Here is a 13,701-nt window from a genome sequence, read left to right as displayed (position 1 = left end):
ACCCTGAGGTTTCCCACTGCAGCCTCCAGAACACCTCTTGGAGCTGCCAGGGCTGCTGGAAAGGGTCCCTGAGCTGTGACCTCCATCAGCAATTGGAGGTTCCAGTGAGAGGGGACATTCCCAGGCAGGAGCTGGTGCAGACAAAGAGGGACACTGTTCCTGGAGAGCTGGGCAAGGGACCAGCTGTTGGCAGGTCACCCAGATCCACACTGCCACCCCTTGTCCTGTCCCACCGGATTTTGGGGAGGGATTAGTCTGTGGGATGGGCACTGGGAGCTGCTGGCATCCATCAGGGCTGTGCCAGCTGCATGTCCAGGAGCTCTTCCAGCCTTGACATCCTCTGAAGTTCCTCGTGAGAAAAGCTCAGGGAGGGAGACGATGGTGCTGGGAGGACCTCCCACACTTACACACTGGGACACCCCAGCACTCTCAGGTGTCCCTAGGGGCCTTTCTTGGATCACAGGATCAGCAGTTTGGAAAAGACCTCAAGATTTGAGTCCCACCATAACCTAACATCCCTCACCCCTCAGCTCCCTCAGCACCTCATCCAAACACCTCCGGGGACGGTGACTCCACCACCTCTCTGGGCAGCCTCCTTCCAGCATCCAACTCTCTCGAAGGGCTGGAAGTCAGGCAGGAAACCACGACCAGTGCAGCTTTTGAGGAGCCACATGGTGGAGCTGGAATCTCCAGCCAGGACGCAGGGAGCTGCAGCTATTCTTAGGCCTGGAGAGCAGGGCGGGCAGTGGGTGGGAGCAGCTGGTCCCCTCCCTGCTCCACGGCCCCACTGCTGCTCCTGCCACGAAAAGAAACCTGCAGGCCACATCTCTGGCAGCATCAGGATGCCCGTGCAGATGAAGAGGCAAAGTCCTCCAGCAATGGGGCTGAGCAGATTGTTTTGGACACAGCAGATGGGCTCAGCACCAAGCAGGAACTTTCTGCTGGCCTCAATGGCATCCTGATCTCAAATGACCCCAGCTGCAGTCATGGAGTGGACATGGAGCCAGTTCAGAAGAGCCTCGTCCTGAACTTGCCCTCAAGCTTTTCTGGTCTTCACATCACAAAGCTGGGAAGAGGCAACCTGCTCCCTCCAGCCCCAGGCTGCTCCACAGCCCAGCAGCCTGAGCCACCCTGGCCCTTCAGTGCCCACCACTGGGGCCAGCTGAACATCCTCACATCACAAGTGTGGTACCAGACTGCACCTAGACCTCCACTGAACTTCTCTCCTAATTACTGTCCAGACAGCCCAGCCTCAGCCATCCCAGAGCAGAATCTCGGTTGGCAAAGACCTTTAGAGTCCATCAGGTCCAGCCACTGACCCAGCACTGCCAGGACACCACCAAACCATGGCCCTCAGCACCACAGCTCCATGGCTTAAAACTCCTCCAGGGATGGAGACTTCACCACTGCCCTGGGCAGCCTGGGCTGGACCTTGACAATCCTCAAGGATAAGAAATTGTTCCTCATGTCCAACCTAAACCTCCCCTGGGGCAACTTTTGGACCTTTCCTCTGGTCCTGCCTTGGCAGAAGAGCCCAACCCTCACCTGGCCCCAGCTTCCTTTCAGGGAGCTACAAAGAGCCACAAGGTCAGGGAGCCTCATCCTCCTTTTCTCCAGGCCCCACAAGCCCAGGGCCCTCAGGCACTTCACAAGTTCTCCAGACCCCTCTCCTTGTCCTTCTCTGGACCTACTCCAGCCCTTCAATGTCCTCCTTGGAATGAGTGACTCAAAACTGACTCCAGGATTTGAGTGTGGCCTCAGCAGTGCCCAGTCCCTGCCCCGCTCGGGCTGGCTGCACACAGCCTGGCTCTTGGTGAAGGAGCAGGAGCATTTAGAAGATAATGGAGATGGAATTCCTGCATCCCCCTTAATCCAAAAGGCAAATGATCCTGGCAGCTCCTGGAGCCCTGCAGGAGATGATGAAAGATCTGCCCAGGCTTCAGAATGAACCAATTAACAGCAAAACTGGTGCTGGACTAGAGGAGTGGTGGGACCCTGCTGGGTCAGTGCTGGGCTGGCATCTCCCACCTTACACACTGACAGAGTGCATCAGGTTGGGAAAGATCTTCAAAGGGCATCCTGTCTAAGCCCACTGCAGGCAGCAGGGACACTTCCAACTAGATCAGGCTGCCCAGGGCCACATCCAGTCTGATCCTGAGTGCCTCCGGGGATGGGACCTCAACCACAGCCCTGGGCAGCCTGTACCAGTGTTTCACTGAGCAGCACTTCCTCCTGATGCCCACCATGGATCCAACCTGCTCCACTTTCAGACCACTGCCCCTCGTCCTGTCACCACAGGCCCTTCTGAACAGCCCCTCCCCAGCGCTCCTGTAGCCTCCTTCCAGCACTGAAATGCAGCTCCAAGGTCTCCCTGCTGCGCAGTCTGAGCAGCTCCACCTCTCCCCACCCGACCCTGCCCTCTGATCACCTTTGTGGCCTCCTCTAGACCTGCTCCAGCAGCTCCATACCTGTCTTGTACTGGGGGTCCCAGAGCTCAGACTTTGTCTTTCCTTCAATCACGACAAAGCCCCCAGAGGAGCCTCACCTCTTACTACCAACTTCAGGGGGAATCCCACATCGGGCAGAGAGGGGGGGAAAGGAGACTCCAGACCAATGGGCAAGCAGGTTTTGGTACCAAACCCGAGTTATTGTTTGTTTTTCTTGCTTTTATTTCACAAAATCGAGGGCCTGCCTTGCAGGAGAGCAAAGCAGCCTCCCTACATGGGATCAGGTGAAACAAAAAAAGGGTCAGAAACACAACAGGAGAGAATTGAGGGGGAGGGGGACCCAGCAGGACCATGGCTAGGACAGTAAAAAAAACAACAAACCATTATCATCACCATCAAGTCTCCACTCGGAGCCTGGAGAAGTCGGTATCAAGCTAAAAACAACCTGAGGTTATTCTAAACCAAAGCAGAACATCCCATGCTCACCCCAAAACCCCTAGAGGCAAAAAGAAAGTCACCTTGGTGGGGGGTGGATGAAGTTTCTGAAGCGGGAGGTGGAAGGCAGGCAGGTCCTGACCGTGCTCTGCCAGGCACTGTGGGTTGGAGAGCTCGGTGGTGGGAAGCAGCCTCCCTGCGCGCTGCCAGGAACGGGGCTGAGCTGACACAGCCTTGTGGGCGGCTCCAGGCTCAGGCAGCCTCAGGAGCTGGGGAAGTTCCAGCTGGTCACATCGAGGAGAGAATCACCTGAGTGCTCTTCAAAGCAAATCCTTTTCTTCTTCCTTTTCTCTTCCAGTGGTGTTAAAGCGGTTCTGTGGGCTTCAGATTGGTTGGGAGAGGTCTTTCCTGGTCAAGCCTCAGCCCAGCACCTTGCACTTGGTTGCTGAAAGCCACCCTGTGAGTAAGGCTTTGAGTAAGACTGCTCTCTGCAGCCCTTTGGCAAGGACATCCACCAAACCCATCTTTCCATCGGGAAGAGGCAGAGAGCCCAAAGCACAGGCAGCAAACGACTTTTTGTGGCCACTAAAGAGGAGCCAACCAGCAGTTCTGACCACCTGGAAGTCTCCAGCAGCAGACTCACACTGCTGGGGCTCACTCAGACTCCCAGACCTCCCCTGCTGAAGCTGCTCCCTCACCTTCCACCCTCCCAAAGGCTGCTGGAGCTCAGTGGGTGTACAGGGGCGGGCAAGAGTCGTCCCACGGTCGCAGGCTCTGCTCAGCTCAGCTGTCCACAGGAGGTAGTTGTGGTGTCACATCCCAGCCCTCCCAACCCAACCCCATCCCCTAGCCCTTCCTCACTATCTGCTACTCTCTTTGTGTGTTTTGTCTCATTTTTCCAAAGTAAAAAGGATATGCTCCAAAAAGAGGGACTACAAACCATGGGTTTATTCCTCAGTTGGCTACTGCACCAAAAACTACTCAGAGGGAGAAGGTCCAACTACCACCTTCCAAGGCAGAAGAAAGGTAAGAAAAAAACCTGGAGCAAGAAAACTCCTACCATTGAGTGGTTTCATTCCAATTGCTTCACTCCTGGCTTGATTCCCACTGGATCAGGATTTGTTTGGTGGGTTGTTTTTTTTTCTCCTTAATAAGTTAGGGAGGCAGCCTCAGGCTGGCTGCTTGTCCTTAGTCATCTGTGGTGATCTTCTGGGCTGCAGCAGGCCCTGGTTTTCCTTCTCTGCTCAAACACTGGTTTGGAATCTCATCTTGATGCTTTGCCCTTTCCAGAGAACCCAAGATGTAAAATCAGGGGTGGGGGGGGGGCAACCACGTGCTGCACCCTAAAGCTCAGATGATGCCTCCACCGTCAAAACTTTGGGGTTTTAATCCTCCCCAGCAGACCCCAAAGCTCAAAACACCAAGATGGAAGAAACCAGAGTCTGAAAGGCAAGCAGACCAAAGCATAGAGGACTTGCCACCAGCAACATGGAGGCACTACTGGCATGTTGGATCTCAAGCTTTCCCAAGGGAATGCCAAGTGCTGCCAAGGTTAGGAGCGGTGGGGAGAGGACACTGTAGGTGTGCTCTGTGTAGATGCACATCCACAGCTGGGGCAGGACAAGGGGAGGTGAAGACCACCTCCCAGGGGAACAGAAGAGAACTGAGGAATTCATTTTTGGTCACCACTATGTTGCTGTAGAAGTTCCTTCTTCTTCCTTGACTGCTTAAGGAGCGGCTGAAGCTGGTGGAGCTCCAGCTGGAGGTGGGGTCACCCCTTCTGCTGGTGGAGGCGGCTGTGCAGGAGGGGGATCTGCGAGAGAAGAGCAGAGGCACAGTGAGAAGGACCCCAGGAGGGGCTGGATGAGGGAAAGGAACCAAACCCCAGACTCAGATGTTGCATGACACAGACTCACTTGGCTGGAAAAGCCTTTACAGGTCACTGAGTCCAACTGTGATCTGTGTCTGCCAAGACTGGAGCTAAACCATGTCCCTCAGCACCACATCTCTGCAGCTCTGAAACCTCTCCAGCGATGGAGATTCAACCACCAACCTGGGCAGCCTGTTCCAGTGCTTAAGAACCCTTTCAGTCAAGAAGTTTCTTCTAATCTCCAACCTAAACCTCCCCTGGGGCAACCTGAGGCCATTTCCTCTTGTCCTTTCACTTGTTCCTTGGGAGAAGAGACCAACCCCAGCTGGCTCCAACCTCCTTTCAGGGAGCTGGAGAGAGCCAGGTGGTCTCTCCTCAGCCTCCTCTTAGAATCACAGAATGACAGAATCAGCCAGGTTGGAAGAGACCTCCAAGCTCATCCAGTCCAACCTAGCACCCAGCCCTGCCCAAGCAACCAGACCATGGCACTAAGTGCCTCATCCAGGCTTGGATTCAACACCTCCAGGGACAGCAACTCCACCACCTCCCTGGGTAGCCCATTCCAATGCCAATCACTCTCTCTGACAACAACTTCCTAACAACATCCAGCCTAGACCTCACCTGCCACAACTTCAGACTGTGTCCCCTTGTTCTGCTGCTGCCTACCTGGCAGAAGACCCCACCTGGCTCCAGCCTCCCTTCAGGTAGCTGCAGGCAGCAATGAGCTCTGCCCTGAGCCTCCTCTTCTGCAGGCTGCACACCCCCAGCTCCCTCAGCCTCTCCTCACAGGGCTCTGCTCCAGGCCCCTCACAACTTTGTCGCCCTCCTGTGGACACCTTCCAGTACTGCAACATTTCTCTTGAATTGAGGAGCCCAGAACTGGACACAGCACTCAAGGTGTGGCCTGAGCAGTGCTGAGTCCAGGGGCAGAATAAGCTCCCTTGTCCTGCTGGACACACTGCTCCTGAGCCAGCCCAGGACGCCACTGGCTCTCCTGGCCACACTCCAGCCTGTTCTTGACCCATATCAGAGTAATATATCTTCTCCAGGCTGAGTTCCCCCAGATGTCCTTCATTGTGGTCTCCTAGCTATGCTGCAGAAGCCTTTCAGGCAAACCCACGAGGACAGCACTGTGTGAGGAGCACACAGCAAGGACTGTCCCCAGACATGGCCACGGTTGTGGCTCCTCTGTCCCTCAAGCTCCAGGGGCAGGTGTTACTGTGCTTTTCCATCACCATGCACTGGGAGAAGATGGAAAGCCCTGCCATTTTCCTCAGAAGGATGCCAGCTGTGCAGCTCAGAAGCTGGCAAAGGTCACATCAAGCACCTTTCAGAGCTGGGATGAGCATTTGTCATCTCCTGCCTCTCAGAGTAGGTGAAACAAAGGACTTCAGCAGATATAGGTTAGAGGAGAGGAATCCAGAGCTGCAGGGAGGAGGAGGAGAGAAAGGGAGGCTACAAAGGGCCAGGGAGGAGATGCTAATGGAACATGACTGACTTGTTCAGTAGGGGAGAAAAAAACCACACCAGAAATGAAGAGAAGGGAAGAGAGGAAGCAGGAATAGAACCTGACAGAAGAAATTCCCAGAGGTAGAGGATCAGGAAAAAAAATGGAAGGGAAACCAAGGGAAGCTGCAACAGCAGCAGGAACAAGTGTCTGGGCTAAACCAGCAGGATGGGGCAGTGGTCTGAAACCAGAGCAGGGCAGGTTTAGGTTGGATATTAGGAAGAAGTTCCTTGCTGTGAGGCTGGTGAGACACTGGAAAGTTTGCCTAAAGAAGTTAGGGAGCCTCCAACTGTGGAAGTGTTTAAGACCAGGCTGGATGAGGCTTTCAGAGATTTGTAGAATGGGTTGGGTTGGAAGGGACCTCCAACATCATCTAGTTCCAAACCTCTGCCGCGGGCAGGGACATCTCCAGCTAGCCCAGGCTGTTCAAGGCCCCAGACAACCTGGCCTGGAACACCTCCAGGGAGGGGACATCCACAACCTCCCAGGGTAACCTGTGCCAGTGTCTCACCACCCTCACTGCAAAGATGATCTTTTAGGTCCCTTCCAACTGAAACCATTCTACAGTTTCAAAGTGGCGACAGGAATGAGTTGGTTACTCCTCAGCATCTCCCTTCAGGTGGAGCTCAGATGGGATGGATTTCCCAACAAGTGATCACAGCTCCTGCCTGGCAGTCACAGTAAGTCACACTCAGAGGGTTTCAGGTGGTTGTGCTCAGGCAGAGCAGAAGCTTGTGCTAGGCTGCAGACCAATTACTGAGGGATTCATCACAGAATGGTTTGGGTTGGAAAAGACCTAGAAGCTCATGGAGTCCAACCATCAACCAGCACTGCCAGGGCACCACTAAACCATGGCCCTCAGCATCACAGCTCCACAGCTTGGAAATGCCTCCAGGGATGGGGACTCGGCCTTGTTGAACCTCATCCCATTGATCCAGCCTGGCCAGATCCCTCTGTAGATCACTCCCAACCCTCCAGTAGGCCAATATTGTCATCCAATCATTTAGGTTGGAAGAGACTTTTGGGATCATGGAATCCAACCATGAACTCAGCACTGCCAGGGCATCACTAACGCATGGCCCTCAGCACCACAGCTCCACAGTTCTGAAACTCCCCCAGGGATGGGGACTGCACCACTGTCCTGAGCAGCCTGGGACAGGCCTTTTGGAGAAGGAATGACAGAACATCCTGCACCAACCACACCAGGACTGTTTTGGCCCTCTGGGTTTGATCACATTCTCACCTTCACCCAGGTAACACCCACAGAGCAGCCACTGACTGCAGCTGCTTTTTTCCTGTGGCTGGCATAAATAATACTGGGACATGGCCTGGTGGTCACAGAGGTGCTGGGTGGTGAGACACTGGAACAGGTTGCCCAGGGAAGTTCTGCATGTCCTCTCCCTGGAGGTGTTCAAGGCCAGGTGGAAATGAGGCTTTGAGCAACCTGGGCTAGTGGAAGGTGTCCCTGCCCAATGCAGGGGGGTTGGAACTGGATGACTTTAGGATCCCTTCCCATCCAAACCCTTGCATGACTCTTTGAGGTCTTTTCCTGCCTCAGTGGCTCCATGACTCTATTTTCAGAGCTGTGGGTATTTAGACCTCACTAGGAATGTTCCCCAAATCCCTTCTGCTTCTTCTTAATGAGGACTTCCCTCTTTTCTACCTTCACAGAACTTTGTCTCCTGCAAGCTGTTGTTGATCTCAATCCCATCCTGACCTCCACTACTGAAGGATTTGGCTACAATTTAATTCCTGGACCTCTCCTGCGTGTTCCCTTTCTTCCAGGCTAAGCCAAGAGAGGTTTCTGATGAGGACCACCGAGCCTGGGTGTCATTATGAATAAAAGAAAGGATGTTATAAATAAAACAAAGGACAATGGAGAATGTTTGGATGCCTGGAGGGGAGACGAGCACTTAAAGCTTCAAGCACACCTCTAGCACAGCATTTGGCTGCCAACAGATCCTGCAGCAGATAAAAGGGATTTGACTACAATGACTTCCCCAGCGAGAAGGCAAGAGACAGAAAAGCCACACCAACTGGCAGCCCTCTCCCTGGAGGTGTTCCAGGACAGGGTGGATGTGGTCTTGAGCAACCTGGGCTAGTGGGAGGTGTCCCTTGTCCATGGCAGGGGGTTGGGACTGGGTGATCTTTGAGGTCCCTTCCAAGCCAACCTGTTCTGTGCTGTCTCTGTGACACTGAGAAGGTTGTCTGGTGGGGATCCACTTACACATGCCATTTGGAGCTGCCAGAGGAACACGAGGTCCAATCAGATTCCCTGACATCGGTGACATGCCAGGCGGAGGGGGACCACCGCCAGCAGGATGGATGGTGGCTGACACACCTGGCATCATCCTGCCTGGCATGGGCTGTCCAGGTATCATCGAACCAGGGCCTGGCATCTGACCTGCAAGAGCAGCAAAGAGACACAATCATGAGACTCATGTGGGGGTGTGGAGGTGACCAGAAGTGAAAAGCAGGGTCTGGCTGTTCTCCAAGCAGTGACAAGAGTCTTGTGCATGAGAGCCAACTCCACCCCTGCTCCAAACACCAGAGGAAATGGCTTTTCACCCCCACAAAGTCACACAACCACAGGATTAACCAGCCTGGAAAGACCTCTGAGATCATCGAGTCCAACCTACTCCAACACCTTCTAATTAACTCAGCCACGGCACTCAGTGCCTCATGCAGCCACCTTTTAAACACCCCCAGGGATGGGGACTCCACCACCTCCCCGGGCAGCTCATTCCAATGCCAATCACTCTTGCTGTGAAGAACTTCTTAACAGCCAGCCTGAACCTGCTCTGGCACAGCCTGAGGCTGTGCTCTCTTGTTCTGTTGCTGGTTGCCTGGCAGAAGAGACCAACTCCACCTGACTGCAACCTCCCTTCAGGTAGCTGTAGAGAGCAATAAGGTCTGTCCTGAGCCTCCTCTTCTTCAGGCTGAGCAACCCCAGCTCCTTCAGCTGCTCCTCACAGGGCTGTGCTGTAGCCCCCTCACCAGCCTTGCTGCCTTTCTCTGCACATGTTCAAGCCAAGTCAACGTGGTCCTCCAGGAGCCACAGGGCATGCAATGCCAAAGTCAAGACATCAAAGTAGAGCACTTGATGAGAACAGGCAGCCTTTGGCATCAGAAAATGGCCTGGGAGCTTTGGAGTTGGCCTTGGAGCCCCATTAGGGGTTCACCTAATGAAGAACTGAGATCACACAACTGGACTGTCCAGACATTTCTACCATTTAAAGCCCTCTTCTGGGGTGAGGAAGGGTTCCTCTAAGTATTCCTCACACATCAGAAGCCTTCAAGTTTCAGCTACAGCAAGGAACTACTGGAATCACCCTGATGCAGGCACCTACAGCTTGCTGACTGATGCTTTAAATCCTCACTTGAAGAGATTATTTTGCATAATCCAATTACATTTAACTTTGCACACTCGAAGGTCCAGAGCTTTAGCCAAGACAGCAGCCATTAGGCAGGGAGTGTGAAGGCTGCCGTCAGAACTACCTGTGCCTCACCTTGTGTCCCTTCTCAATGCTCAGAAGAGCTAAAGGGACCACAGTGGGCAAGAGGCTGGGGCCAGGCTTCTCTCAGTGGTGCCCAGGGACAGCACAAGGACCAACGGGCACAAAGTGGAACCCAGAAGGTTCCACCTGAACAGGAGAAACTTCGTGGTTTTGAAGGTGCTGATGCCCTGTCCCAGGCTGCCCAGAGAGGTTGTGGAGTCTGCTTGCCTGGAGAGATTCCAACCCCCTCTTGGCTACTGTGATCCTGGGCAAGCCACTGTGGGTGCCCTGCTTTAGCAGGGGGATTGGGCTGGATGATGTGCAGAGGTCCCTTCCAACCCCCACCACGCTGGGGTTCAGGGATTCTAAGAAACCAGCTTAGGGTACTCACAGAAGAACAACTCCATCAAGTACCAGAATCTGCAACTGCTGAAGCTGAGCAACACCCAACCAAACTGGGATTAAAGAAGGGGAAAGTGCTGCCACCAGCACAGCAAGGACAAGTCCTCTTTCCAGAGACTGTCCTTTTAGTCACTTCACAAGAGACACCACTTCAAGACAGCAGTGCCAGCATCAAGTCATAGAATCATGAAGGTTAGAAAGCCTTCTAAGATCAATAAATCCAACCATCAACCCAACGCCACCACAGCCATCAAACCATGTTCCACAGTGCCATGTCCACACTTTTCTTGAGCTCCTCCAGGGATAGTGACTCCACCACCTCCCTGGGCAGCCTGTTCCTGTGCCTGACCACTCATGCAGCAAAGAAATCATTCCTCAAATCCAACTTAAACCTCCTCTGGTGCGATTTCAGGCCATTTCCTCTCGTTCTATCACTTTGATACTAGGGAGAAGAATGTGAAGTGTGACCTACATAAGGGGGAGAGCTGAAAACCAGCAGCCTCAGGAAGAGATGAAGCCTAAAGGTTTCACTAGAAGGAGATTTAGCAGAGTGAAAAACCAAACCCTTCCCCTGCAAGAGGCTGCAGCCCTCTCCTAACGCGTGCTCTGAAGCGTTCTCCTGCCAACTGCAGCTTCACGTTCCACTGAGCCTGACGAGCAGCAGCTCCTGAAGGATCTCCAAGGTATTCATCTCTATTAAATAAGCCTCCACCTCTATTAAATCAGCTCCCTGAGAGGCACTGGGGTAGTTAACAGGGTTAGTGGGTTTGTTTGGCTATAGAAGCATGGAAATGGTAGGGGTTGGAAGGGACCTCTGGAGATCACCCAGTCCAACCCCCCCTGCTAAAGCTGAGGCACTCACAGCAGCTTGTTGAGGGGAGTTTGGAATCTCTCCACACATGAAGGCTGCTCCACAGCCTCTGTGGGCAGCCTGGGACAGGGCACCAGCACCCTCACAACAAAGAAATTCCTCCTCCTGTTCAGGTGGAACCTCCTGGGTTCCAGTTTGTGCCCACTGCCTTTGTGTGGTCACTGGCACCATTGACAAGAGCCTGGCCCCAGCCTCTTGCCCCCTGCCCTTTAGCTCATTTTGAGCATTAAGATCCCTTCTCAGAAGGTAATGGAAGGTAATGTGGGGAGAAGCATGAACCCTCCTTACAAGCCTCTCCCAGGTCATTGGTCAAAGAGAATTCTGCTCTGGGCTGGGAACCTCTCTCTATTGGCAGAGAACCACAGCAGGCTCTGATGTTCCTCTCATCTCCACAGGGGATGTGCCTGTGGATCTCACTCTCCTACTACTGAGTGGTTTCCCAGGCCTGGTACCTGAATGAGTGGAGAACGGCTCCAGAGAAAGCCTTCAGCCTCACTGCAGAGCAGCTCTGCAGCACTGCAAGATGTGCCAGCAAGGGTCTGCACAGCACTTGGCAACCTCTGCTTCTAACCAACCTCCCAGCCAGGTCCTTTGCTTGGGCAGAGCCTTTCTTTGGCCATATCATCTCCACGGGCACTTCTCCTTGGACACTTCCCTTCCTTGGGCACATCCCCTCCTTGGGCAGATCCCCTCCTTGGGCACGTCCCCTCTCCAGCTGCTGCAGCAGACAATCCCACAGCCAAGGCCTGTGAATAATTCAGCACCAGAAGTGGCTGAGCAGCAGCACCTCCCACGGGAGAGGCCCAATTTCCACTCCACTGGCAGCCTGCATTTGTGTCACTCTCCCCTCCGGCACGCTTCAGCCGGAGCTGCTGATGGAGTTGGACACCTCCCAGCCCAGCTTCACGGGGCCCTGGCACCCACACCACCTCCTGGCTGAGGGCTCACCAGCAGTTTTCTACAACAAAGACATTTAGTTGAGAAGCTGCTCATGTAGCAAGCCAGCCAGGACAAGTGTTCTGCAGGGTGGCACCAGGAACCTTCAAATATTCATGCCCCTTCAATAATAGATCTTCTTAAGGAGTCAGGAGCTGCTCAGACTCACTGGAGAAGCTCTGCAGATGTTTAGGTGACAGTAGAGTGCAAGCCATTAAAGTGTCAGGCAGCACAGCAGAGACAGGGGCTTGCTAGAGTGGGGCCAGAAGAGGCCACAGCAATGCTGGGAGGGCTGGAAGCTGAGAGAGTCGGGCTTGTTCAGCCTGGAGAAGAGAAGGCTCCAGGCAGACCTTCTGGTGGCCTTTCAGTGCTTCAAGGGGACAATCAGAAAGCTGGGGACACTTGAGCAGGGCCTGTTGTGACAGGACAAGGGGTGATGGTTTGGACTGAGAGAGATCCAGACTGGAGAGAAGAAGAGAGTTGTAATGCTGAGGGTGGTGAGACCCTGGCCCAGGCTCCTCAGTTTGACAGGGAACTACTGGAGAGAGTCCATTGGAGGCTGGGAAGCTGCTGAGGGGCCTGGAGCAGCTCTGTGAGGAGAGCCCTGGGGCTGTTGAGCCTGGAGAAGAGCAGATCTAGAGGGGTCTGCTCAATGCTCAGAAAGAGCTAAAGGAGCCATGGAGGGCAAGAGGCTGGGGCCAGACTCTTGTCAGGGGTCCCCAGGGACAGGACAAGGGGCAGTGAGTACAAACACAGCCACACTGGAGATGTTTAGCAGCAGTGTCAGGTGGCTGACATCTCAGCTGAAGAACATTACTGTGGACAAAGCTTAACTGTTCAAACAAGATTGGGCTTAACTGCTTCTGCCTCTGACTCCAGAGAAGCCCTAAGCAGGAATTTGTTTTTTCCCTTCTGTTTCTAAGTGCCTTTTCAGGTCCTTTCATCACTCTGTTCCCTTCCATCTCTCCAGCTCCTGTCAATCACTTTGAAGCCATCAGACTTAGCGTTCTCTTCACGGTCTGCTGACCCAACAGTTACACTTTCAGCCACTATGAAGGTCAGAAACCCGTTTGAAAACACCAGTGAGAACCAAGGTAAACTCTGGAGTTAAACCCAGGCAGCTGAAGAGGAAATTGTGCCTGAGTATTTCCATCTCCAGCTTCCCCTCAGGGCTCTTTTGGAAGGTTGCCCACTGGTGCTCCTCACTCCCTGCCAAGTGGCTGTGGGATTTTTCTCTAACACGAACTGAATAGGGCACTTCTTCCTGCAGAACTGCTAGACAGAGCAGCAGGCAGCAGCTTCTCCAGGTCTCCAGTGACACCTTTCTCCCTGAATGAAGAATGACTCCGTGCTGCACAGCACCAAGCCTCCCTCAGAGTGGCCACAGGACAGTGAGAAGGTACTGGAGAGAAGCTGAGAATGTAGGTGAGGAAACTGCTCCAAAAGGAAGCAGGAATCTGCATGTCCATAGAAGGATGTGCTCCTGTGTGGCCCCCTCTAGGTGAACCTGCCTTGGCAGTGGGGTTGGACTTGATCTTCAAAGGTCTTTTCCAACCCCTACCATTCTGTGATGAGCATTAGGGGATGATGTTTAGTCTGGAGAGGAGAAGGCATTTTACCAATGTCTATAAATAGCTGAGGAGTGGGTGTCAAGGTGAAGGTGCCAGGATCTTTCTGGTGGTGCCAGAGGCAGCACAAGGAACGACAGGTAGAAGATGGAACTCAGAAGGTGAAAA

General features: G+C 53.7%; 1 protein-coding gene across 2 annotated transcripts in view; it reads right to left on the bottom strand.

Annotated features, from left to right (window-relative positions):
- Positions 1-2,645: 2,645 nt before the first annotated feature.
- Positions 2,646-13,701, bottom strand: part of SMARCC1 (SWI/SNF related, matrix associated, actin dependent regulator of chromatin subfamily c member 1) — a 78,427-nt gene continuing 67,371 nt past the window's right edge. For both annotated transcript variants that reach the window (XM_064162442.1, XM_064162443.1), the window contains exons 27-28: positions 8,487-8,663; positions 2,646-4,695 (exon numbers count right to left, since the gene is read on the bottom strand). In XM_064162442.1, coding sequence (XP_064018512.1) covers positions 4,610-4,695; positions 8,487-8,663 — 263 coding nt within the window. In that variant the 3' untranslated portion in view covers positions 2,646-4,609. The remainder of the gene's footprint in view (positions 4,696-8,486; positions 8,664-13,701) is intronic.

Source organism: Pogoniulus pusillus, chromosome 23, assembly GCF_015220805.1.
Source record: "Pogoniulus pusillus isolate bPogPus1 chromosome 23, bPogPus1.pri, whole genome shotgun sequence".
Taxonomy (NCBI): Eukaryota; Metazoa; Chordata; class Aves; order Piciformes; family Lybiidae; genus Pogoniulus; species Pogoniulus pusillus.
The sequence above is the reverse complement of the archived record's forward strand: the minus strand, read 5'-3'. Positions and strand labels throughout refer to the sequence as shown.